This window comes from Balearica regulorum, chromosome 9 (assembly GCF_011004875.1).
Source record: "Balearica regulorum gibbericeps isolate bBalReg1 chromosome 9, bBalReg1.pri, whole genome shotgun sequence".
Classification (NCBI taxonomy): domain Eukaryota; kingdom Metazoa; phylum Chordata; class Aves; order Gruiformes; family Gruidae; genus Balearica; species Balearica regulorum.
In genome coordinates this window covers 5,077,141-5,104,115 of record NC_046192.1, presented here as the reverse complement: position 1 = coordinate 5,104,115, position 26,975 = coordinate 5,077,141, and the positions used below count along the sequence as shown (strand labels likewise).

At 44.5% G+C, this 26,975-nt stretch overlaps 1 protein-coding gene across 1 annotated transcript in view; it reads left to right on the top strand.

The window, feature by feature from the left end:
- GPC1 (glypican 1) overlaps positions 1-26,975 on the top strand; it is a 211,168-nt gene that overhangs the window by 89,911 nt on the left and 94,282 nt on the right. Inside the window, exon 2 of the mRNA XM_075760905.1 lies at positions 14,369-14,527. Within this exon, the coding sequence (XP_075617020.1) occupies positions 14,369-14,527 (159 nt within the window). The remainder of the gene's footprint in view (positions 1-14,368; positions 14,528-26,975) is intronic.

The following is a 26,975-nucleotide window of genomic DNA, read 5'->3' as shown; positions in this document are numbered from 1 at the left end:
GAAGTGTATTAATTAAAGGGTTTTCAGCTGTCAGAAGGAATGAGGATGCAATTAAAGGTGCAGATCTTGTTGCATCCTCTTATTTCTAATGCTGGATAAGTATGCTTCACTGTCAGCCTCGCATCCTGATGAATGTGTTGTCCTGATTCCCAGATGAGCTGTGAGAACCTCGCCTACAATCTCTACCATTGCCTGACACCCCAGCCAGGGAGACGGACAGGTTATAACGTCTTGGGAAATGGAGGATGAAAAAGTCCTCTGAGACCATGTGGTCTCAGCGGATACAGCACATAAGAGTTGCTCAGTAGCGTCTCCTTGGAGCTGTTTGCCCAGCCTGTTTCTGTGCATCCCCAGTGACACCACCTGTTCCCCTGAGATTTCCACTTGGATTTTCTCCAGCGCAGGTTCACCGAGGCTCACCGTGACTGGCATTCAAGCTGTGTGAGCACATATGGTAGGAGAGGAGCAGTCCCTCAGCAGTACCCTGGGGAAGCCTGAAGGCTGGAACAAGACTTGCTTATAAACACCTAAACCGAGAGAATTGCACAGTTTACTTCGATGGGTGCTCAGAGGAGCAAATCCTCTCCAGTTTCCTACCCAAAGTAAAGGCCACATAGTTAACTGGTGGGAGGTAAACAACCTGCACACAGGTATGATTGCTCAGCAGGACACGGTCTTCTGCTCTGAGAGCCTTTGCTTCTCTGTGGGTACTTGGGTTTATATCCGTAGCTCAGAAATAAGCCAAGAGGTGGGCAGGGCCAGGGGAAAGATTACTGCAAGGCATTGCTGAAAAACATATTGATCTTGTGGTAGTCATAGTGTAATTTACTTACTGGTCAGACTGGTATTAATTTTTTCCTAAGATCTTGCAAAAAGAGAAGGTGCTATTGAATTGTGTTCGTGAGTTACGGTAATAGCGGCCAGACTGGTGAATGCATGGAGGTAGTATATCGCATCTTTAAGAGTGCCAAGAACATTTCCCGCTGGCTTACCTGAATCTGGAAGTGGAGTTGACTTGCAGACTTGATAAAACTGCTTTCTGAATCCTGGGGATGGTCCCTTCTTTCTTGCTAAGAAAGAAAAAATGTGGTGACAGTATTAGTGTGCTGCGATGCACAAACAGTGTGATTATTCAAGAGCAAAAGCATCTCTGTGAGCTCAGAGAACAGAGGGATCAGAAGGAGAGCTTGCCACTTTGACTGGGATCCTGGGTTTAGATCTAGTACAGTACCTGGCACCTGGTGTGTGAGATGCACTCTGAAGCACTACAGATACTCCAAGGTGGGAATAACATACCTACTCAGATACACAGTATCAGAACGAAATTCAGGTTTTAAAAGTTGCATCTTTTACTGACTGGCCCAGGCTATCTTTTAAGGTGGCTGCAGAAGACTGAACGCTTACATTCAGGGGAAAAGAGGTGAAGAAAAAAACCTCTGCAGTTTGCATTTAAACTGAATCTGCCACTTCTAAGCAACACTCAAATGAAAAAGACCCAATAACTAAAATGTCAAGAATGGACCTTTTTCAAGTTATAAATTCCTGAAATTGTAGAGCTTTTCCTTCACCCATCTTTATGCATTTAGCCGAGTGCTTAATGAATGGCAGTTTCTCTAAGATATTCCCTAATCGTAACCATACTCTATGGAGACCAGTTACAGCATCGTTATCATCTCTTACTCTATGAACATGTTATGCCAGGTTAATAATGGTTGCAGTGGGAAAGCGTGATCCAGCCCTCAGAAGCCAAGATCTTGCTAACATTCCTGTAAATGATTGAAGGTACATGAGTAATCTCACTGAGTTCATTTGTCTCTTAATTTCTAACTTTCACCTTGAAAAGCAGATTCAAGTAGTGTATCGAGGAATTCTGCTTCGTACTGTTTTTAAGATGTGGCAGGAGTTCAGATCCTCACTGCAACGTAAATGCTGTGGTTGCTACAATTTGTAGTAGAGGTAAATGCTTTCACTATAAAAGAAGAATTTTTCTTTTATGGTTTTCACAAATTGTAGTGATCAAGGTGGTGGTGTATCTGCTTTCCTTCCAATCAGAGGAGATGGTGGTGTTACTTCTCTGAAGAATGCATTGGGATTGCAGGGATCTTGGTGGCAGCTGCCCTCGGGAATGCTGCGTGGTACCTTGCAAGCACTCTCCTCTTTGTCACCTCTGCCAAGCTGTCCGAGGGGAAGCTCATTAGTGTTGGACTGAGGAGCTCCAAGGCAGGCATGAACGTTGCGAGGTGTTAGAAGCTCAGAGGTGGCCCAATTTCCCATACGCCAACATCAAGGTCCAGGAATACAGCATTTGAAGCATGGTGGCGTTACATGGTGGCATCTGTTTCACTAGAAAATCATATTGCCTGGATAAACTAGTCTGTTCTTTAAGAACCTGTGCACCAAAGGTCTTTCCGTGAACATGCAGACCATTCCCAGTGGTCCAGTTCCAGACTGAGGCTTGTAAGCCTTCAAGCTCACAGTTTTATACTGGGGTTTTTTTGAAGCTAGGTAACTGTTCCGCCACTCTGGGCTGGGACTGCCCTTGAAGCAATTGTCTTCTGAGTTGCGCTGCTTGTGGCATGCAGTGACAACCAGGCGTGGTGCCCAGAGACTGCTGTACCTTGCTAGCGTGTGGTCCGTCTGTGCAACAGTAGATCTCATTCATATCCAGGGATGCTGAATCTCTGGGATGCTGAATCTCTAGGATGCTTCAGCCAGACCTAGTTGGAAAAGAGCAAATGCATTCTTCTGATGTTCTTACGAACGCAAACAGCCGTCTGTTTCTCTTGAATAGTTGAAAATGTTGTGAAAAGCTCGATTTAATACTGTCTGCGATAAAATGTCCTATTGAGGTGTTTCTCCTGTCCCTTCCTCATGCTTCCTCTTCAGTGGTCCCAGCCATGCCCGTGTACCTGCTGAAATGGGAGCCCTAGCCGAAGAGTCGGGTAGGTGGGGAGGAAGCAGCGGGGTGAACGCAGGGCTTAGGGGTGAGTCCAGCAGAAAGTAATCTCTTACAATCCCTGGAAAATGTTATTTCAAAGAAGATGTAAAGAAATGTAAAGAAATCTAACAGCTCTATCCCTTGAAATGTAAACCCATCTTTGGCAGTAGATGAATATATAGGGTTCACTCTGAATGTAAAGGCCCCTTAATGCATAGCAATTAACACCATAGATAGTAATGCTTATGAATATATCCAAGGAAAAGTTGTGTTGTAATTGTTGTGGGACTTGCATCTTCAAATCCTGAAGAGTTCTACATTTGAAAATCCCTGTGGAATTGGTGTTTTTGGTCCCATTAACCACACAGAGACATGCACAGAAACCAAAGATCAAAGAGCACGCAGAAGTGTGTTTTGTTTCTTTTATGAGTACTGCTACAGCCTCAGAAGTAAGAGGGGAATTGGAAGGGAGGGGGGCAACTTTAAATGGTTTATAAAAATAATCCTTGCTCTAGAATTTCTATGCCAAATTTCATCACAGAATAATTCCTTGCAGCTGAGCTGCAAACCTCTATGAAAATAGGGGTTTACAGTGGAAACACTGACTAACTATAGCTATGCAGATCCATGAATAATGACACTTTAATTATGCCTTCTGATTTACCAGGACCTGGTTTCTGTATAGCTCGTGAGCTTTTGCTGGTTGCTGGTTTTGGGAGCAAGGGTTTTTTTTTTTTTTCTTGACTGTGGTTTGCTTTTGTTCGTATTATGTTGGCACATACTTTTTGAAAAGCTTTCCTCTGAAGGGAGCTGGGCAGACAGCTATGATTAAGTATGAAATGATTGGGTGAGCTGTTTGTCAAAGTTATAAATAGGATACCACACAAACCCAACACTAATCTCGCTGAAAGACAGATACTGGCAACATTTCTTAGTCATCTGTTCCTGACGCTCAGGGGAGAACAGCTACACTTCCATTAAGTTTTCAAACAGAAGTTGCCTAAAATAAATTTCTGTGGTAAAATTTTGGGCATATGCACTATGAGCCACGCCGAGATCTAGCAGGGCGTTGGAGTTTTAACTGTTCATCCCAGTTTAAACCTGGTCCTCTGGGACACCCCTCTGTGCGGGGGGGAAAGGTGATGGCTTGACTCTTGTGGAAACAGAAATCTGTTCATGAAACGGTTGTGATGGGACCAGACTGGTTCCCTCATGTCCTCATACCCCTGGATTAATTTTAAGGGTAGAAGAGGAGCTCCTTATGGATATCCATTGCATCTTTGGGTTTACAGGCAGCTTTCTGTAATTTACTTTCAGAAGATCAGGTGGAGGCATAAAAAGAAAAGCGATGGCAGAGGTTTCACCTACATGCTGGTGCAAGCAGAAGTGAAAGGCAGCATGTTGAATTCCTTCTGTCTCTCACGCAGTGGCCAGAGGCTTCTGCAGACTCCGGCCTTGATGCTGGTACTCATCCATCCAAGTTCTGCATCAGCTGCGTCAGATTTGTTGAACTGGAAGTCTGCAATTTCATGTTCCCACAAGATGACCCCCATACTTTCCATCTCCTTTCATGGTGGGTCAAATTGTAGGAAAGGGCCCCACAGTTCATCACTTTTGCTGCCGGCCAAAACATTCATGAGACAAATAAAGCAAAGCAATAGCTGAAGAAGAACCAAGCATTTCTGGGACTGACAAAAGCTTCAAGTTGCAAACTGAAAAAGCCCACAGCAATCAGGACTTGCCCCTCCAATCCTGCACCTTCCCACATCCCTGCCAACACGTACAGCAAAGAGTTTTAGAGGAGGTATAAAGCACTCCTGATTCATGGCACAAACCAACTCTGCATAAGTAAAGTCTCTTAAATTTTTACAAAGATCTAAAAAAGGATGATCTTGAATTTGTGGGGTTCAGACAATTCATTACATGCATCTTTTTAATTTTGAAAAGTGTATGTACATTTATGGAATTTAAGATTAATGAGTGTCATTAAACCAAGTTTCTTAAATTTTTAGGCATAGATGTTTTCATTTTGTGAACTCTCAGAATCAGATTCAGATCCAAGAACTTAGTTTATTTAATAACTATTTAAAGACAAGATTTTTTTGCAAACTCAGGAATCATTTTTATTCTTACCAGCAGAGAGAGTGGTCGGGGTTTTTTAGTTTGTTTATTTTCCCTTGGGAGCTTTTTATTGCTAGAAGGCAAGATCCCTTCTTGGACGCACACATCCTCCCTCAGGAAGGGAATGAGCCGTGCCGCAGTCCCCGGCGCTACCAGGAGTGTCTGTGGTTGTGATGAGCAGGAGGAGGCAACGTGCGGTCCTCGCTTGGGTGAGCTAGCAACCAGGAGTGTGGCTCTTCAGGGTGGGCAGCTGTGGCAGCCCACTGTTGTGCATCATCCCCAACCTCCTCCTCTGGTGTGGTACGTCCTGCTCATCACAGCATCCTGCGAGGGTGGCAGAGGGATAAGAAATCGGGGGTGCCTTGCAGGAGCCCAGTGTTGAGTGTGTGTCTGACACCCAGGAAGATGATTTTCATCGTCTTCACGCCAGCATCTACTGCTTGAGCAGCTTTGCTGGGGTTAGAAGGAAATGTTCTCTAAATGCTGCCTTCTCCATGAGAAGTGCACTCAGGTCTGTTCTTTGCAATGAAATGATTGGGACTGGCCACGAGCACTACCCATTCTTGAGCAATGATCTTACAGCCTTACTGAAACTTGGTCTCTTTATCCCAAAATAACCCAAAGTGCAGGATCACCACTTTCTTTGCAGTGCTTCACCAGGGGGAAGGGAGGAGCCTTTTGGTTTTGACCAAACCCTTCCTCACAGTCCTGTCATGGATTGTATGAATTATTGCCCCCAAACTTTTTTCTTTTTTTTTTTAAATGGAGAATAAACCAAAAGCCATCACCTCTTAAACCTCTTAGTGGGAACCACATCTTTAATCTTCAGTTTACTACTGAGATTCCTTTTCCGGTCTGATCCTTCTGGCAGCAAGCTGCCAGGACATGGGGAAGGGCTGACAGTTTCTCTAGTAGATATTTTTCTGAGAAGAAACGGAAAAAGATTCCTGCTTAATGAATCGCTTTGCCTCTTATGTAATAACACATTTGTGTTGTAATGAAGTTGCATCTGATAAGAGTGATAGGTTTCCAGCTTGATCTTATTTTAGATTGCAGCAAACTGAGGATAAAAAGACTCTTTTGTTCCAAGAAGAAGAAGGAAAAAAAAAGTAGCAAAACATCTGGTGAGAAGCTGATGTGCTCAGGACAACTCTGAAAGAGGTTGATAGTGATGGATTACGACACACAACTTCAATACATCCCCACAAGTGTTATGTGAAGAGACAAGATAATTCTTCCCTTGTCTAAGAATCTTTTTAAGATTTTCTGTTTTTCAGAGAAAGGGAGAGGAAAGAGTGTAACAGTGAACTTCCTGTGCATTTCTCCATGATCCTTGCAACTGGTCTACTCTGAACTAAAGGCTTCTTTCAAGATTGATTTATTTGGAGAGTGCTAATTATAGACCATGTCCTGGCTCCCCTTTGAAGCCTTTCATAATGGATCATCTCTCCTGGAGCAGAGAACTGCTCAGGAGCTCCCCAACGGTGGGTCCAGCACCCAGAAAAGGATCTGGGGAGCATTGGTTTTTGGTGTGTTCAGTCAGTTCTGCTAGGTAGAAGTCCTTCGTTTCTTGTGGTACGTGGGGATTTGGCCCTTATTCTTTCATTCCTCTCTCAAACCGCTGAAAAAGATATTTTGTACTGCAAATTAGAAAGCATGTCCTACTTTGTCCTTAAACACAGGCTTGGATTGTTGCACCCTATGCTGAATCCTGCTGTGTGCGCGCAGCTTGGAGTTGGAGGCAGAGTCGTGCCTGTGTAGCTAAGGCCCGATCCAGGTCCTGAGGGAGGATCTGGGGCAGCAGAGTGATGGGAAGGGATGATCTCTCTTGTTCAGAAGGACACTCCCAAAACCCAAAGGAGCAACGTGTGGGTGAAGTGCTTTCACGCAGATCTTTTCAGTAAGAATCAAGTCTGTTGTCAGCATTTGTGACATCTTCTCTGTTCCCTTCCTTTGGGCAGTTTGCCACTGTAGCACACACAGATGACATTAGGATTTTCAAACTGTCATTTCTGAAGGCATTCTTATCTACTCTGTACTTAATATTTTTTCCAGGACACGGAGATGGCTCTTTCTCCTCTGTTAATTAACTTTTTTTGCCCATGTTTGCCTGCCTTATAAATTCCTGTGACATCAGGGTCTAGGATTAAACAAATTGATACCACACTGCCAGTGCGTGAGCGTGACACTGAGCTGACAGCCTCGGAGCCTGAAGTATTTTGACACACGAATAGAGCAAATACAGACAAAATTCCCGTTCAGGCTCCCTGGGAGCCAGGCTCCTGCCTCGAACAGCTTGTTGGTAGGAAACAGGGGAGTCCCAAAGCCATCACCCCCATCAGTAGTTTTCTGCCCTGAGGATGCCAGTTGTGATATTTCTCAGAAATACCTCTATCTCTTTGCTGCGTCGGGGTTTCACCATAACGCAATTACAGAACGGTGCTAACCTGGGAGGGAGCCAACTCCACGCAGTAGCCAGATTAAGTTGTTTTATATGATTAACAGTGTTTTGATAGTTTATTAAATCCTAGTAGGAGTAAAAAGGTAAGGAATGGAAAGAACAAATCTCATAGATTATCTGCTCTTAGTTTTTCGCTTCTGTTCGTATACTCCTGGTCTGAATCATGAGCTGTGGGAACAAGCATTGAATGTTTTGCTATTGTCTTGTCTTAAACGCGTGCATTGCTTTAACAGAATGGGCGTATTCTCTAGCTATTTTTTCCAGTTTGCTGTTTTTATCACTGATGTGGAACGTAGTGGTTGTTTTCTTTATCTGGAACGAAAACATTAGTTCATCTCAGATAGCACAAGCTATTTGATCAGCCGTCAGATGGTAAGGCATTATAAAAGCTGCTGACACGGGACAAATTCAGACCTGTGGTGTGCAGCTTGAAAAGACTTTATGCCCTTGTTATCAGTCCCTCGAGACACCCAGCTACTCCCTCAGCAGTGGCAAAGAGAAATAGGAGTCAGTTATGCTACGGCCAAATCCCTCTCGCCTTTCTGAGGCCGGGAGGCAGCAACGATGGGCGTGAGGAGGCCAGCGTGGATGAAGCAGGTGAGATGGCGCCTGCCTCTTCCCTGCCATCCTCAGTGTGAGCTGTGACATGGCTCTGTGGTGGCCTTGCGATGGCCGAGGTTAACCTGGGTCTTGCTACGTAGCACGCACTGAGGTCCATGTTCTGCCCCTGATTTCTTGGCCAGCCCATACCCCGGCCCCACCATGCATGTCCTCAACCCATGGTGTCGCTAAGACCGGGAGGATATGGCTCAGTGCATTTTGATCCAAGTGTGACGGTTTGCCGTGCAATGTTTAATATTCAGGCCTGCTATGACTCCCCTGACGTTGCGTGCAAACTGAAGCCAAACAAGACAATACTCTTCATACATAATCAGAAAATAGAAGATACCGTATTTTGCCGACAGCTGACTGCAAATCAAAGAAACAGGCTGCACAGCTCTTAGCTAACACCTGCCTTTGCAATATGGGAAAATTCCTGATTTGCACTCTCCTTAATAGAGCAGTCTGGTAGCCGGTTCAGTTTGATGTTAGCAGCTACTATGAAAGACCAGGTGTAAGCCCAAACACCTTACACAAATATTATGGGACATAGGTGTTTCGAGGTGGCTTGCCAGCTGATGTTTCTCAGTGCATCTCAGATGAAAAGGGCATGGAGAGTTCTTCCCAGGGTGCTCAGCCAGGACCATCTCCTAGTCCAAATGTTTTTTGGGTACCTCCGTTTCCTCTAGGAGTTACCTGTGACAAGACTGGGTTTCAAGGTAGCACCGTGGTACTAGTGCTGGAGGCTGTACTGTCAGTTATTTATCAGCATGCACTAAATCATGTTCTCTTTAAAGATATGTAGTTCAAGAGAGATGGGGACAGGAACACCTGAAACAGGAAAAGCTGGGAGGCATAAGGAAGGGGATTTACTTGCATTGCACTACCTCTTTGCAAGGTATTTTTAACATCTGTACCACCTTCAGGCTCATTTTCATCAGCTGCAGACACTCTGACATCTTTAAAAAAGGGTGGAGGGGAAGCTATGGTCTGAATTACACTGTTTTGTCCTCAGTTCCTGCCTGTGATGCTCATTTGCCTGGATGGGATTTAGGTGTGAAGAGGGAAAGGACAACAGACCGCAGTGCCTGCCAGGGACAGTAGGAGAGGACTGGAGCTGCCAGGTCTCCAATGCTCACTGGCTGTACCCAGCTGGGGGCTGCGTCCCGGCGTCCCTCCTGTGCCTGGCAGGGGTGTCTCAGCAGCGTGGGGCTTCAGCAAGCCTGACTGCCTGAGATGTGTCCACCCAGAAACCCTTGAGGAGGGGGTTTGGGCAGTAGGTGTCCGGGGGGGGGGGGGGGGCTGGACTGAGGCAGCTGGGGGTCAGTTCTGGTCTAGGAGCATGAGATGAGGTTTTGGAGCAGTTTGGAGAGCGAGTGGGAGGAGGATTACAAATATGAGGGAAGAATCATGATGGATTTATCACAGCCTGAAATAAATTAACCTCTGGGAGGAATGATTTTGTAATAATTTGCATTTAGATACTCTGACACATCCAAATAACCCCAAACCTTATGCAAACATTGTAATGAATTCAATCTCCAGCATCCTGTGAGAGGGATAGAAGTAGTGCTATTTACATGGTTAAAGAAGCCAAGGACTCTTCTCTCAGCATTGCATTTTAAACCCGTGGGACTGCCCTTCTCTGGTTTTCGTGGCTGCGGAGTCTCACGGTGGGGTGAAACACAGCAGCAGTGAATAGCAGAGCGCTTTTCTGAGCTCAGTTAGCTGAGATCCTGCCACCCTGGTGCATTACATCACACGCCATGGGCCACGGCGGCTCCCGGCACAGCCCGTGGCAGGCAGACCCACAGCCGAGCCCGCATGGGCCAGGGCGGCAAGGCTGGGAGCACCCGGGGCAAGGAGCAGGGAGCTGAGCCCCGTCTCAGCTCGTGTCGGTGGTGGCTGCGGGCGGGGCAGTTCCCCCTGCGAAGGGCCCTGCCGCAAAGCAGCCCGGCTCCATCCCCGAGGGGAAAGTGGTCAAGTGATTTAATATTCAGCACTCTCAAACACAGTAATGAATTTGATAGCCAAAATGATCTGCTAACCCAGCCAGCTGAGAGGGTATTTGAAGGACGATCCAAGCCTGTAGCCAGGCAGTGTGATATTTTCTTGTCATCAGCCTCCTGCCTATTCCTTTCCACTCCAGGGCAGTTAATCATAAATGAGATGTTTGTTAGGTGCTGTTTTCATGCACACTCTGCTCTGTTTCCGTTTCCAAGAGACCGTGAAGTCGGTGGGTTACATCCCACCCCGACTTCGGCAGCCTTTGCAGGAGAGCTGGCTCTGCCAGGGAGACCTGGATTGAACTGCGGTTTTTTGGCAAGCCAATAGCTTTCTGAAGGAAAGCCAAGCATCCCAAAGTGCATCTTATCTTACAAATGTGTCTTAAATCCGGAGTGCTCGGGGCAGCGCAGGGCTGGTATCAGCTGCGCCATCCGACGCACCCTGCGCTGCTCCGTGCTCTGCTCTGTGCCCCACTGTCAGGCCTGCGAGTCAAGGGCTGGCGAGAGATGGCTGGGTTTCAGTTACGGGCTCACATGCGATAGCGTAATTCTCTCTGGGCCTGACCCAGGGTTGGTCTGAGTCCCTGGGAGCGTATCCGTTACCTTCAAGGAGATTTGGAGCAGCCCTCTGCTTGCTGCTGGTTTGGCTTCTGCCGTGCTCGCTGGCTTTCTGCAAAGCTCTTCCAGAGGCTGGGAGCATGTGCTCCGCAGCAAGCGGTTAGCAACATGTCAGCTCTATACAAGGGGAAATTTCTCTGACGCAGCAGCGGAGAGGAGAACGCACGCTGTATCTTGCAGATTTACTCCTCGTAAAACACCTCTAGCTCTCCAGATATCTGCAGATAATCTTCTGCCAAGTGAACCCGGAGATATTTATAGTGCAGCTTCAGCAATGACATAACAGCAAGTTAGCAAACAAATGAACTTTGAAGTACAAGGAGAGCAAAAATACAGTCTAGAGTATGTTTATTTGGGAGTCAATAAAAAAAGGTTAAATAATAATAGTGAATGTTTCCAGGGTGGGTCAGGTTAAAAAGCAAAGAAAGCAAAGCATTTTCGTAGTCCTGTAAGACTCTTTTGTGTGCACTGAGTTTGAATTACCAGACAAATGATAAAACTTCACTTCCCACTGAGATAAAGTGCTGTGGTGCTGAGCACCATACAAACGCCTGCAGAAAGCTAAGATAAACATTTCTTCAAAAGGGATTGAGACTGCTCTGAATTTGAGCATTAAAAAAAAAAAAATCTATATTGAATTCACAAAGTTGTGTAAAATTAAGCAATTTTAGCTACAGGTGTGAGTTTTCCCTTCCTTTCTGTCTTTTTAATTTTTCCCGTCTCTCTTTCCCGCTCTGTTCCTGGTGCCGGCTGGCGGGAGGTTATTTGAAGCTCAGCTAGCGCAGCGAGGGGTTGGACTGATGCCATCCTGCTGAAACGCGCTCCGCTTTGCCTGGGGTGGGAGTGTGGAGGTTTTTGTCTGGTCATGTCACGTTTTAATTAGTGTGCCTCACACTGCTGCTGCTCCTCATTGTTCGTCAGGCAGCTCGGGCATACAGCACGGGGCTCTTCTTCCCTGTCCATCTTCCTCCTGAGGACAGGCCCTGCTCTTCCCCAGAGGCAATCCCCACGCTTTCCCCCTTTAGTTCCTAAGGCTTGTGTGGGGGGAACCCACTTGACCGGCAGCTTTGATGAACGTGTAGGTGTCTCCTTGCTGAGGCGGCCATGTTTGCTCTCCCTAGTTTCAGGCAGGTCTCCTGACCGAATCCTGCCTGAGGTGCTGGAGACCATTGCACAGCCAGGCCCTGCTTGCTGGCAGCAGGCCAGGAAATGGAGGTTCCCCAGGCGGTTGGTTCCTACTGCTTTATCTTGGTTTACCAAAACAGGGGGTTTATAAAGGGTTGTTTGTGGCTTAGGCAGAACCTGCAAGCCCTGGTGGGTAATGGTGCACGGAGAAGTGGCGGGAGTGCTTGTGCTTTTGGGTGTTATCGAGCGCAAAGTCTCGCAGGACCAGGGCGTCATCTGCAAAATTTATCAGAGACTGAGCCGGTGGTGGTAAAGGCAGTCTTTGGGAACCATTGGGATCCTTTGGGAGCTGTTTACTTGTTTACAGGCCTTTCAGAGAGGCCGGGCACCGCAAAGGCCTCACTTGGTCCTGAGGGCACCAAGGGCAGCCTGAAAGGATGCGTGCTGTGGCAAAACAGCTGCCAGCAAAACTTCCATCCTCATCAGAAATCCCATGGCAGCAGAAATTGGGTGGAAGAGGCTGGACAGGAAGAAAGTTTTTAATTTGCCATGACAGGAAACAAAGCTGTCAAAAAATTATAGCTCCCTTTTTCTGCCTGTCTCTCACATGTCAGCAAGCCTCATGATGACTTTCTCGTACAAAGGCAGCTTTACAGAAATGAGCTCAGGGAATGAATTGCAAGAATCAAGTTTATGAAGGAAAGAAAGGCTTAGGCAAGCACCGTAACTTAAATTGCATTTGGTACGGCAAGCGTTGAGCCACATGATGTTTATATTTGACCCTTAGTTTTTATATTGAAGCAAGGTGCTGCTTTTCCCATAGCTTTGATGACATGACGCTCTGGTGACTGGGTTCTCGTGGGGACTGGGAGGGAGTCCTGGGGGAGATGGGAGCCCATGGGACATGCCACCTTCCCTGATGCTCCTGTCAGCCAGGAGTAAGACGCAAGCCTGATGATGGGAATTACTCTCCTACGAAAGCTGGTGAGCAGCAATTCCCGTCGCACAGGCAGGCAGGCTGCTCCGGGGGTGCAGATGCACGTGATACCCTGTTCCCCCAAGGGCAGGCTCACCCCAGCGCCCTGCAGAGGTTGCTCCAGAGCAGAGACGTGAGGGCCAGCAAAATGCAAACTCATCGTGAATGGCTTCTGCCTAAAATACATCAACCACAGGGCACTCCTGTTAAAATTGCTCTTAGGTTACTAATGACATGGCATTCACAGGGGTAGGACGCATGCCCAGTTTCAAAGACCTTTTTACCCTAAGGCGCCTACTTGCGAAGGGCTCTGCGCTGGAAATAGCTAAGAACTTTAATGGGAAACTCTGGAGGACTCTGCAGTTTCTGGATTTGAAGCTGTCAAGACACAAGATAAAACATGATTTTAAATATATGGTTCAGCTCAGCTATGACGTTAAGACAGCAGTCCTGTAAAACTGCCAGCAAAATCATTGGCAATCCCAATCAAATTATGTTAAGCACGGTAACTTCTTTGTAATTGGTTTATCTCATGCATGCTTGGAACAAGGGGGAGTGTTATTATTTTAAAAAAAAACCCAACCCTGATATTTGATTTCATTCAAATGAATTCTTATTGCTGGGTAAGGAGAAATATAGGGTGTGTTTGCAAGTGGATGTGTCTTTGTTTGTAAGGACTCATAAGAACTTAAGCAATTATTTTTAAAATGTTGCTGACTTTGCCTATGCAAACACTTGCTTCTCCACAATAAAGAGATTGCAGAGGGCAGGAAGAGCTCCCATACTGAAGAATTTTTCAATTTAACTGCTGAGTCCTCTTACCTTCCTGTCCTTCCTTATAGCAAAGGGTATATTCCATCAGTGATTGTCATAGCAACCCTTTTTTGGGTGGTGTTGTCTCTTTGGGAGATAAATTTTTCATTGAAAAAATAGTAAATGGGCAGATTTCAAAATGTGTGGAGGGGAATTAGTCACCCAAATTCCACTGGCATTGGGCACGTCTCTGTCTTTTGAAAACTTCTCCCTAGTTTCACCTCTCTGGTTATGGAAATGCCTTCTCAGGAGACATGTTTTGGGGGGGTGGCTTGGGAGCCAGGGGAGCATGGTGGAGTTGGGTTTTTTTCTTGACAAAGTAGTTTCAAACAGTTGTTCTAATATACGTGTTAAATCTAATGAGGACAATTACTGTGTCATTTAATCAGACTTCTATGTCCCATTTCCTAGAGGGATTCTGGGCAGACTTTGAGTGGGAGACACTTGTATTTCCCTTCTCCTTGCCCCACATCTGAATTTTATCTCCTTCACTTTTCCTTCCCTCGCAGTCAGTAGTGAGAAAATTTGTACCTGCATTCAGACCAACCGCTGAACTAATGCAGGATAACTCAAATTAGGGGGTAAACATGTAAAGCCTGATGCAATCTCAGGTTACTAGGGAGCTGGAATATTTTTATGCTGAGGTTCTCTGGGTTGAAATCCTCCCTTTTCCAGACCTGGGCATTCAACTCCGTTTTCTCTCATTTTAGGGGAGCACCTGCGAATCTGCCCACAAGGCTATACCTGCTGCACCAGCGAGATGGAGGAGAACTTTGCAAACAAAAGCCGAAGTGAATTTGAAGCCATGCTGAAAGAGGCTGGTCGCTCCGTGCAGACAACCCTAACAGCGCAGCACAGAAGCTTTGACAGTAAGTAAAACCTGCTCGGTTCCCCCCTGCTCAGGATCGAGTCACTGCTGAACTTTCCAAGCAGTGTTCGAGCCAGGGATTCGTGTTTGACATGCCTTCCTCTGCATCTTGTTCGAAAGTTTGCATGAAATGTTGACCTTCAATAGGAATTGTACCTTTGGCAGTGTTTTTGCAAGATCAAGTAATTTTGAGAGCTCCATTTCAGTGAAGCCATTGCAGGAGGCTGGCAGGCACTTGTACCAACAAATTGTGTACCTTGGCATCGACACAGCTTTTACAAGCATGGCATAATCGGGTCTACCACAGCAGCATAACATTTGAGGTAGTGATGAAAAACTTGGCACTGTGCCTTGATCTGTAAGTTGAAGAATGTGGTAAAGGTGACTGGATAGCCGTCAGTAGATGGGGAGGGTTTAAGGAGGCATGGATTTTTCTTGTCCTTTCCATATAGATTGCAAATGAAAAGGAAGTTAGTTCATATTAGACATTTGCAAGTTTTACCTTTGTACAAACATCAGAAAGTGTTGTACAGCAGTGAAGGTTTTAGAGACTGTGGCACATAAGATGTGGACAAACATGCTCTCCAAAGTACAGTATCTCTCCTAACGTGCTAAGCAAAGGCTAAGATTGGCTCTTTTACTTTTATTGTTCCCTGAAGAATCCATTTTGCCATGCACAGTAAGGCTCAAGGTCTGAAGGCCACTGGAAATAAGTGGTTTATTGGCAAAATTGAGATGACCTATGATTCAGAAACTGTATCCATTATCAGATTTTGAAGAAGGTCAGACATTTAGAATCACGGTCCTCCTAACTTTATCAACAGTCATCATACGGAGTTATCGTGAAAAGAATAGGAGTTGGGGAAAGAAGCTATAATAGCCAGAAAGGTGGAACTGGAAATTTCAAGCAGTAAATAATAGATCCAAAGAAATAAGCCTGACCTTCAGGGAGCCGATAACTGAGATTAAGTGCTTTTACACTGAATAGAAAGAAAAGGCAGTGCATCTCTGCAAAATGCTTTGTAACTGTGTGGCCAGGGGTGACCACAGAGAAGGCATTCCTTTAAAAGCTCAAAATTAATTGATTTTTCAACTGCCTTAAAAAGTGATAACCAAGACTTTCAAAAGAGCCTTAGAACGCTGATTGCTCAGACTGATGTCTGAATGGGACCTGATGTCGCTGCCACTGAGCGCACTCACTGACCTCTGAAATCCAGTCCTTCGCAGGGGTGAACACCGAACATTCACCAGCCTTGGCACCCTCTCCCTCCACTGACTATCGCAGCATTGGCTGGTATCGAATAAAAGCTGCTCTTTATTTTTGCCACAGACGCTCAAAAGAACATAGTTCTACATCTGTCATAAAGGAGTGCAAAATTTGATGGAAGCTTTGAGGATTATATTGATGAGCAGAAATTGCCTAGTGAAGAACTATTTTAGTATGAGTGTGATGTTTTGGTGGATCAATAATAATAATAACAGCAACAAGAATAATAGTAAACAAAGCCAAGCATATGAAAGGAGGATGCTTGTGCTGAGATGGCAATTATGGCTATAAGGGCTTTTTTTTTTCTTTCTTCTTTTTGTCTTTCTTTTTTTCTGTCTTCTTTCTTCTTTTTTCTGTCTTTTTTCTTTTTTTTCTTTCTTCTTTTTTATTTTTTTATTTCTTCTTTTTTCTTTTTTTCTTTCTTCTTTTTTCTTTTTTTTCTTTCTTCTTTTTTCTTTTTTCTGTTTTTTCTTTTTTCTTTCTTTTTTTTTTTTTTGTTTCCCAGCATTTTACAGAAAAAAAGCTCTATTTTTGTGGTGCATACCTGAGTTTCTTTTAAGCATCAAACAAAGTAAGCGTTCAATAAGCAAAGTATTGCTTTAGCAGACCATAATGCACAGACCATTGCTGTTTTGCAGTAGGAATAACCTCACTTGAGCCCGCAAGGCCAAGAAGATGTCTCCTGCTCCCATTATACCTTTTTAGTTTGCTTAACTGCCCTTGCAATCAATATAGAGTTTATAATTTATGCAAGACATGATTTTAAAAAAGAAAAATTCATCATATTGTGTCTGACTTTCCAGCATGACTTTACCTATAAGCAGTATTAGTATTGTTTCTTTAGCTACTGCATAGATGGTTTAAAATTGAGAGTGTTCGGTGACGGGGTAATGGAATCATTTCAGCTGCTGAAACAATGCCATAGAAACCACATAATTTTCCAGTTAATGTTATTAATCTCACAGTTAACAAGACTTTTTGTAGGTAGTGCTATTTAGAACTGTTCAATAAAAGGGTTTTTTAATGTCAGATTGATGAGTTCTAGTCTTTCTGGCACCGAATGCCTGGTTTTGCTGGATTTCCTTAGCAGAAGCTTGGAGTGCAGGTTTGGGGGTTGCAGAGGTACTGATGCACCGCTTGTCTTCGTATCAGTGATTTTGTTTGCCCTTAGGAGGATATAGTGGGGGAGGCTCCACTGGATGGGGATGTCCAACCCTTTCTTGTAGTATTTGCAGCCTGGAGATCAGATTATTCATATATTCTCTGCTAGCAGGTGTGGCACATTGAACTTTAAGCCTGGAGCTGTCTTTTTTAGATTCATCACAGCAAATCTTGCTTTTGTAATCTCACCACTGATCATGGCAATAGTCTCTACTTGTACATTGCCCTGAAGCTCCAGCTAGAAAATAGCAAGGCTACAGCAATCTGCCTCTGAAGTAATGTTCTCCATGCTAGCGGTCAACATTTTGCTTTGGAGAATAATTCATCCTTGCAGGTTGTTGTCTGTAAAGCCCTAAATTGTCAGAGCACCTCTATTCTGAGCTACAGCTTTGTCCTGTTGCAAGGAATAATCATCTTTTTATATATATATATATATATATATATATATAAAAAATATATAGGCTGTTGTTTCAGTCTCACTGGCTGCTTTTGGGGCAAACGCTTTGTTGCCGAGGGTAGAATGCCCTTTATCTCATACAAAGTATTTTTAGAGAAAATATACATATGAAACACAGATGACATACAATAGGTGTAGCCAGATAGTCAGAAGTGATGTATGTGGAATAGGATCCTATGGTTTGAGCACTCTGCATCGCAGAGGACACATGCCTGCTGGGATGCCCTTCCCCCAGGATCTGGCAGGGCTAAATTTAAAGTTTAACAGCCTACAGTATTGCTTAGCTGCTTACTAGTGCATTTATTGTTTTCCTTTAGTTTACTGTAGTTAGCAGGATTTGGGGGTATCAGGTTCGAGCTACATGTGTCATTGGCTTGCTGTTAACCTTTTAGCTGAAAAGGTAGGATTTTGCTCTACAACCAATTGGTTTTAATTTAAAAAAAAAAGGGGGAAAAAAAAAGCACAGACTATGAGTGATAGGAGCATATGCTTTTGATAAGTCAGCGTTATGGAGGACGTTGAGGTCAGAGTAGTGGTATTTCATTAGCAGGATTATACGCACAAATTCTTTGTTCATTCTGATGTCCCAGGGCTCTTGGTCAGGCAGGGAGGGAGATGTAGTTACCTGGGTGCACAGCCTGTGGCAGGGACCTGCTGGAGGCTGCCAGGCTGGCTTTGGTCAGAGTTTGTTTGCCTGGAAAATTGTACATAGCCCATACTTTGAAAGTAAAACTTGAATAATAGAAATAAAAACAAGATTAGGAGGCTTGGAGGAAGCTGGGACAGTCTCTGTTGAGACTGGTACTAAATACTGTTTTAAAGATGCTACCAACATTATACACGCCTCAGAGATTTTAATTGCAGAATGTGCTTGTTTTGGTATCATCTCAGTGGATGGGAAATTTTTGGTGTCTGTTATTATAAAATAAAATACTTTGAGAAAGAACTTTCCTCAAGCAGATGGTTTCAAGAAACCGCTGAGAGCTGCCTGTTGCCCCCTCTGCTGGCTGCAGAACAGGAGTTAGCCAGTAAAGTGTTTTGGTTCTTGATTTGTGCTGCGAGCAAGTTACAAACATTGGGCAGGTTTGGGGGAGATTCCTTGGGAAAATGAGGGGGGTTTTTTGCATATGGCACAATTCTAAGTCACTGTTGCACAAAGTTATGGGACTTTTGAACTCCCATCCTTCCCAATGAAACTTGTGCCTGCATAATCTGTTACAGAACACAGAGCTGAGCCTGGAAAAACTTCTGGAGCACGTAGGAAAGGCCAGAGGAGTGATTTGTGATGCTTAGTCAGAGCAGTCACGATAGGAGCCGGCGCAGCCCGGGATGACAGCGTGGGCTGGGGCTGCATGGCTGGCAGAGGGGCGGAAGGAGGGAGTGAGAGCAAGCGGTGCTTGGAGTGACAGCGAGGGGCTGCAAGCAGCAAGGAACAAGGCTGTTTTTCTAGTCTTGATGAAAGCTCACTTGTTGAGAGCCTAATCCTTGTCTGTCTCTCTCTTTTCTCCCTTTTTCTCCACTTAAATCACTTTTTAATAATACTGCAATGTTGTGCCAATCTTTTCTTCCCAATCATTTTGGTACACTTAGCAAGCGCTCCCTATGTGACTGCTGACCTTTAGCTGTGAGCCAGGAAATCAGTCCTTTCAGAATTGTTTCATGTTTTCAGGAAATATCAACAAGCCGAACCAAAAATCTTGGCTTTTATTCCATACTGTACAGTCTAAAAACGATTAATAGCTCTCATAAATTCTGGGATTTTTAAGCTGTGACGATCAAATGCAGGTTAAAAATTATGTATTTTATAGGTGGCTGCTCATTGGAAAGTTGATATCATGTAAAAGCTTTCATAATGTCCAGTGTTGGTAGCTGGAAATTGCATATGCTGAAACACAGACCGTGCAGATAATTAATGTTATTTGAGAGTTAGTTTTAGACAGTTACATATTTCGTATGAAGATGAATCATTGTTTTAAATGTTTCAAGGTGGGGAACATCCTAGAAGCTGTTACACACTGATGGTTAAAATTTTAGAGATTTCTAAAGGCCCCTTGTTTAAAATTCAACCAAACGTACCTTTGTCAGAGGAACTGACGTATTTAACCCACAGTACCTAGAGTTTCAGCCCCTAGAAGAACTGTTTGGGGAGAGAGGCATATATAGATATATTTATTTACATATACTGTGGATGCTTAAGGAAGCTGATCAGGAGGCTGTGGAGTAAGCCCAGCAGGCAGAGCTCTGTCCTACCTGCTGACTTTAAACCTGGACTACAAAATCCAGACCTGAATCTGAATTTTGCAGGGATTTTCTCAGTTGCTGATAACATGAACCAAGCCCTGCCAGCCTGAAATTTTAAGGTATCCGAATTTGGTGGCCCACACACCAAAGGATGTGTTCTGAGTGATGTAGGACTACTCTGTGCAGAAAATGATTGACAGAAGACCAAAGCAATGACGATCTGGGCCACAGGGACTCTGTCCCCAAACGCATTGATCCAACACAACTTCCAGCATCCTGCCACCTCTGCTCTGGGCTACGAGTGTTCCATGGGTTTGGTGAGGTGCTGTCTGAAAGATACTGTGTTTATGTAGGAACAGGAAAGACGTTTTCCAGGGGCTGGTTATGCCTTAAAATATGGAAATGCTGCTGTGTTTTGAAATAGCTTCCTTTGTTTCAAAGGTTGTGGAAAGGAGCGCTTCTGGAGTCGGCAGTGTCCCTCTGGCAGTCCCAGCCTACGCTCGGTGAGCTGGCTGCCTCCCGCCGCCCTTGGCATTGGCACCGGCTGCTCCTAGGAGCCAAGCATTTGGGTTTGGACTCTAAATATATTACTTTTCATCCAGAAGCCCCTAATTAGCCGGGGATGCTCTTTTTTGTGGTAACTCCCCATGCTGGTGCTCTGCCCCTGAAATTGTGGTGTGTGGCCTCAGTTGGTGGCCTTGGCCATGTACTCAGCTCTGCAGGAGAGTGCTGACCTCTTGCATTGGCCTCTGTTGGTCTCATAACTGAACATCTAATATCAAGCAGTGCCTGTGCACAGGCATCTTTTCCAAATTGGAAAGTATAAATGGACCTAAAACACTTGGGCCCCCCAAATAAAAAGCTCGTAGAGTCAGGGAAACTGAGGAGGAGGAGGGAATTAAGGGGAGGAAGGTGTTTCAGATAAACAGGAAGCTTAACGGTCTTTTTTTCCTAGTGAGATGACACAGAAACAGAAGGACAAGAAACCTGGGAGTCAATCACTTTTGCTAAATAAGTGTTCGTCACCTGCACTGCATATCACTGACAGGCCGGGGGTACCCTGTTTGGCAAAGCACCATTAATTGTTTTGTGTCCCCTCCTGCATGATGCTTGGGCAGCATCACTCAGAAGAAGCCCAGTTCTCCCCCAGTTTTGCCTCTGGGAGTTGTTATCAAAAGTACTTATAAGAGGGGCTACCAAAGATTGTTCCTTTGGCTCCCCTGGACTTCCTTCCCTTAGGGTTGGTTTTGGGAGGAGATAGAAAGAGAGAGAACATCCTTTAACCTGGAAATAAAAAAAACAGGGTCTCCAGGCAGATCCAGGATGGGGAAACAAATAAGGGGGTTCCCTTGGAGGCCTCCTTAGGAGGAAGGCAGCAACTTGCCTCCTTCCTTGTTTCCCCCAAGGAGCCACCTTAAGAAAACCACAGGACAAGGCAGGATTGATGCAAGTCCGACCGTCACTCCTCCGCAATCACGCTCTGCAGAAAGAAGATACTTTCATGTGTGGTGCTGAGCATCTTGTTTGGTATTTATGGTTTCCTGGAATGGGGTGCGGTGTCTACTGAGGTGCATTCCTGGGCTCGGCAAGATTAATCCTGACAGGTAGCTGCCTCGGGGAAGCAAATGCTTAGGCTCACCTGTAACAGCTCCAGCACCTGGAGTTTTCTCTCCCCTTACAGCCACTTCTCTTCACATTTAATCTGCGAGGCTCCGTTGCGTGCTGCAGGGTATATTGCAATGTACGTGCTGCACTTTGCTTAACAGATGGTATAGGCACAATATTCTCTTTTATAGAAAGAAAAGAGAACAAAACAAGGCAGTGACTGGGATGAGAGCACTACACTGGGGTGCCTCCTGCAAGGGCTTGCACACCCCAAAAAGATGAGCTGCTTCACCCCTGCAGAAGTCAGATTAGGTAGAAAAGGTAGATCAGGCATCTTGGTTTCAGCAGCTGTCACCATGTTTTGTCATGCACTCAAAAAAAGCTGCCTCTGAGTGCTCAGGGAACAGTGAAATGTGCATCTGCTTGGGGACATAAAAGAAAGCACCTGCTCTTCTGAGATAGTGGATGACACAGGCACATTTTGCAAGAAATTAGTGGTGTCCAGATAGTAATTTCAGAAGAAAGTGTCGGCAGAGTTTATTTTAATGTTCAGGAATCAGTGCACAAATCTCTTGAAAACCTCTGATTTCACAGAGTAAGCAGCCAAGCTTTTATTACAAGTGCTGGATGTGGCCTTCAGTGACTGAGGCAGCGTTGCACTCAGATGGCCGGATGGATGTCAGAGCAGTGAAACAGGAGACGAACAGCTGAGGTTTTTCTGCATGGCTCTGCAGAAGAGCCCATGTCTCAAACCAGTTTACGGTCAGCCATCTTCCAGCTGGTTTACTGGTTTCCACATGAAGCAGTTTTCACCCTTCAGCTCTCTGATGCTCAGCGTTTCTCATAAGAGGAAAAAACTAGGATTTCCTGGGCTACTCTTGTTGCAAAGAAATGTGAGTGCTCTGAATCAGCTTTTGAGTTGGTAATTCCTCCCCAGTTTGGCATTTGCCAAGAATCGCGTAGTTTGGTAGCATCAAGGCCTCCAGAGGCAAGGTGCTGTCCCTGCTTACAGATCGGCATATACAAAAGCTTGAAAATACAATACTGAAATATGCAGCGTGTCCTGACATAGGAGATTGTGTTATTTTGAGTACTTCGAGATATCTGTTCTCATTTGAGATGGTAGAAGTACTTTGTCCTCTCTCACCAGAAATGCTCACAGCAAACTGTTGATTCTGCTTTATTGTTACTGGCATTGAAGTAGCACATCCGTAGAGCCACGAAGCATCTTGTTACTTTAAGGCACTGCGGGGCATCCTGCCTGTCTTTAGACTCAACCTGTGGTCTAAGAATGTTGTTTAAAAACAACAACAACAAAAAAAACCAAAAAGCAGGTTTGAGTGAGTGGACTATGGAGGGAAGAGATGAGTGGAAGATCAAACAATAGGTTTGTGCTAGAAGTGGGAACAGAGCTCAAGTCCCTTGGCTTTGGGTAAGGTGCAGAAGTACCAGAAGTCCCTCTAGCCCATAAAATGCCATGATCATCTTCTGGTAGGAGAACAAAATACATCATGTCATCCCATGTCTTACAGGCATGTATCAACCAAGACCTTTTGATGCATTTGTTCTCAGTGTCCCCCACCTAATTGGGAACAGGCACTGGCTCTAAATGCTTCTCGGGTCTTGGTACAAGTGGGGTTTTGTGTAATGCCCCTTCCAAAGTGGAAGTCATGATCAAAACCCTGAAGGAAGTCCGCAAACAACTTACATGAGGGCAAGGATGTAACAGAGTTTTTTGGCATGTGGTAACCTGTGTGATTAGGGGAGTTGGGCCGATTTTTAGAGGGTAGCATGAGTACCAGAGGTACCAATGGGAGCTTGAAGGTGCTCTGTGTCTATAAAAATGAGGCTGAGAATTGATCTATCTACAGGGAGAGTGAAAGATAATCTATTTTTGGGGTAGAAAGAGGCTGAATGCCTTTCCTGATAAGCATTTCACCTTTACATTTGCCATGGCTGCTTAAGGACACTTCACTTCTCCCCCTCCCTTTCCCATTCTCATTTAATTTCCTCCTTTCAGACCAACACAGCTTCTTGAATTTAAAAATACAGTTAACATGGTGTAATATGTGCAGAGCTTTTTCCAGTACCTCACTTCCCTTCCAGGCTGTGTCAGGGTAGTTTGATTCTATATCTAGTATTTTCTGAAATTAGCCAGGTTAGACGGAAAGAAAACCCTCATTTTACCCAGCAGTTCATAGCTACTTCTGAAGAAGCTGGGTAGTATTAAGTCATTCTTGTTAAACCTGCAGATTTGGCCAAGACACCAATGAGCTGGGTTTGTTCCACTGTGAAGAGAAATAGAAATTAGAAAACTCAGCTTTCACAGGACCTGATTCTGCAAAACGTGAGTCCAGCATCAGGTGCTTTGAGTTGGCAGAGCCAGGGGTAGGATACACTACGCATTTTGCTTCAGCTAGAAAGCCTTCTTTAGGAGATGACATCTAAAAATGGTAGTTTTGTCAAGGGCCTATAAAGATTTCTCTTTAGGAATACTCCTCCTAATCCGCTGCTGTCCCAGCAGGGTCAGTCCTTTGCAGAAAGTCGCTCCACATTGCTCAGCGGTGGTTCCTGCTGACCAAGGGGCACCATCAGCACATGCTCACCCGAAGGCCACCGTGAAAGCAGCCCATGTAAGAGCCCAGATAGAAAAACGATGAGAGTGCATTCATTAGTAGAGAAAAGAAATAAGGATTCAGTTTTTCCCTCTGCAGCACCTTTTTATCAATTGCCTAGTTTTATTTTTGCATGTAATGCTGGAACTGTTGTCTCCATTTGTCGTAGCTACATCTCCAAGAGGAATACATACATTTCCACATTGATCGCTACACCTGCTGCTTAAAACAACAGCCATAATCTCTTTTGCTGGCTCAACCTGCAAGAGCTGCCAAATGAGAGTCTGAAACAAAATTAAACAAAATAAGAAAAATTATCATAGAGCGAGCCATGAAAATGGCTTTGATTTTCATTCTTATAAAAAGACTGAGGACTGTGATTTATTTATTTTTTTTTTTTAAAGCAGTATAGTCAAGAGCATGAATTCATTGAAACTCAGTGGCTTGGAGGTGTTGATTAAGGGAGGGGGTCAAATACATAGAAAATGATATATGTGTATGTACATATGCAGACAGGTGTGTGTATTTCAGTTGAAATGGGGCAAGCCTCAATTTCAGGAATTGCTGTATTCTTTATATGTGTCACTAGGGATGAACATTATAGTATATTTACATGTCAGGAGGTAGCAAGTACGTTAATTTGATTTGGGAATGCCACAAATATCTAGTTAAATGTGAATGCTAAATTGTGGTCTCCAGCTGTTCTTAAACAGAAATGAAGCTCCGAATGAAGGAGAAATCAGATACAAAAAGAGGAACAGCCTCACTCTGAATACCGAGGGCTTCGATCTTTTGGTTTTCATTTCCAGTAGTGTTTTGCAAGTGATGCACTGCTTAGCACCCCAGCAGTGACTGTCTCTGCTCCGCAGTTTCCCAAGCGGCATGGCAATGGTAAAAATAAATAAACAAATCCAACACCTCCGACCTCCCTCCCCAAAAGCCTGAGACAGCTGCAAGCTGGGAGTCAGACTGTCGGTTAATCAAGGCTTGGGGAAATAATGTTTGTTACAATTTAAGATTAGTATCGAGCTTGGATTCAGCTTTTAGCACACTGGAGATAATTGAGCGGCTTCCTACAGCCCCAGCAGTATAGTGATTCACTTGTAAAATGCAACCTCTGTTTTAATGCTGCTAAAAATGAATAAATTGGTCCTCAAGGACTAATGAATGCCAATAAAAGTATTGCGCGGCAGCACGTAGTAAACTTGTCGTGGGGGAAACGGCTGGAATTTACTTTCCTGAGAGCAGGATTTCAGCTCTCTTCTGGTGCACCCATCTGTGCCCAAAGCTCTGCTCCTGCTCTTCTGGTCGTAGGAAAGCAAGGGCTTAGATAGAAATATCCAAGAATAATATATAGCCATAATTTTTTTTTGTTTGTGCTTTATTTGTGACATCTGAGGGCAGAAGTAGAGCATCCTGTTTGTCTTGGTTCGCTGTAAATCAAGGACTTTTTTGTATCTTTGCTCTCCAAATTTGGCTCCCAATTAATAATGGTACAGAGGTAGCATTCCTCCTCCTCCGATGCTCACCGCTTTGGCTGGCGTCAAGAGCCCGGGAGCACCAACTGATCCTCCTCCCTCACACTTCTGAGTGAATGAGAAGGCACTACGCAGCTGGCTATACCCATCACAAAAACTGCCAGTGTTTTAAATGTCGGGCGTGCATTTGCTGCAGCTCAGAAAAATCACAGCTATTTCAAACTTGAATTTTGTCCAGCTTGAGGAGCTCTTTGAAAGGAATATAATTGTTCTTGTTTCTTGTTTGGCATCCTCTGCTTTTTGTGTCTGCTGCAGCAGTTTTTAGTCAGGTTGGAGAGAACATGGCTGAGCAGAGCCGGGTAAGCTTCCCTCTCGTCCCCCGCCGTGTGGGGTTCCCAGGAGGTCATGGCAAACCCCAGCCCAGTACCGTGTTTGCCTTCCTGGTAGTGCCCGACCTGTCACCATCAGGTCCCTGACCTAGTACACAGTTCAGCGTCTGTTTGACCATATCTGCTGTATGAAACAGATAAGAAACTTAAATATTTTCATGTTTGCATTGTCCATTAAGGAAATAGCAAGAGGGCAAAAGGCTAAAAGTGAGATTCCTTGTGCAGCCTTAATTTGTGCCTCCCTCTCTGGCACGAATATACTGTTCATACTCACTCGCTAATGATGTGATCCAAGACACTGTTTTTTTCACAGGCCCCTTGTGTCTTGCAGGGCATATGATAGATGATGTCTGCTGAATCATCATCATTTGTTGTGTAGCATGGTGCATTATTTACTGTGCAGCAGCCAAATCCTGCACTGAGTACATAATTATTAATTTCCTCATAGGCTAATTAAAGATTGTATCATAATGCACACGCATCAGGGAGCTGAATTAAGATTTCACCAGCAACTTGAATTTTTTTTCTTTCCCTAAGTCTGGGGATGTTTGGCTTTGCAATTACAAGACAGACTTCACTGCAGTCTTTACAAAAAGAAAAAGAAAAGCAAAGGCAGCTACCTGGTACCATTGTAAAGCACCGACTCCTTTGCTTAATCTCAGCCTTAGAAGCAGTTAACATGTTTGGCTGATTGCCTTCCCCAAAATTCATCTTCAGCAGGTCCCCAACAGGGAAGATTTGTGTAAGATGTGTAAGGTAAGTTTGCTGTCAGGTGGATAATTACAGGAGCATAGCAGTCCAGGAGCTTTTCAGTCTGTTCATCAGAAATTTGCATCAAGTGTGATTAGTTAAGTGAAATCTTTAAAGGCCTCTTTATTTGATTATCCCTTTTTTGTTGTTGTCTAAAAGAGAGAAAATGACATATTTAGACAGGAAAAAGCTTTAGAGAGGGGTGATCTTTTTATTATATGTTTCTTCAGTGCTTGGCACGGTGTAGTTGAGAGCTTCCAGCGCTATAATAACAGGTATAATAAATATGCATTGCCAGTGAAATTGTATTTTTGTACTTCAGACATCACAGGTGAACTGATACAGACTCAAACTGTTACCTAAGGAAAAGAAAAAAACAGCTTTTCTTTGTTGTTGCCTTTAAACTGTGATAAGTGTTTCTGTTGGAGAACGAACAAGTGCTTTTTTGCATTTTTAAAGTTAATGCACAGAAAGTCTTCAGTTGAT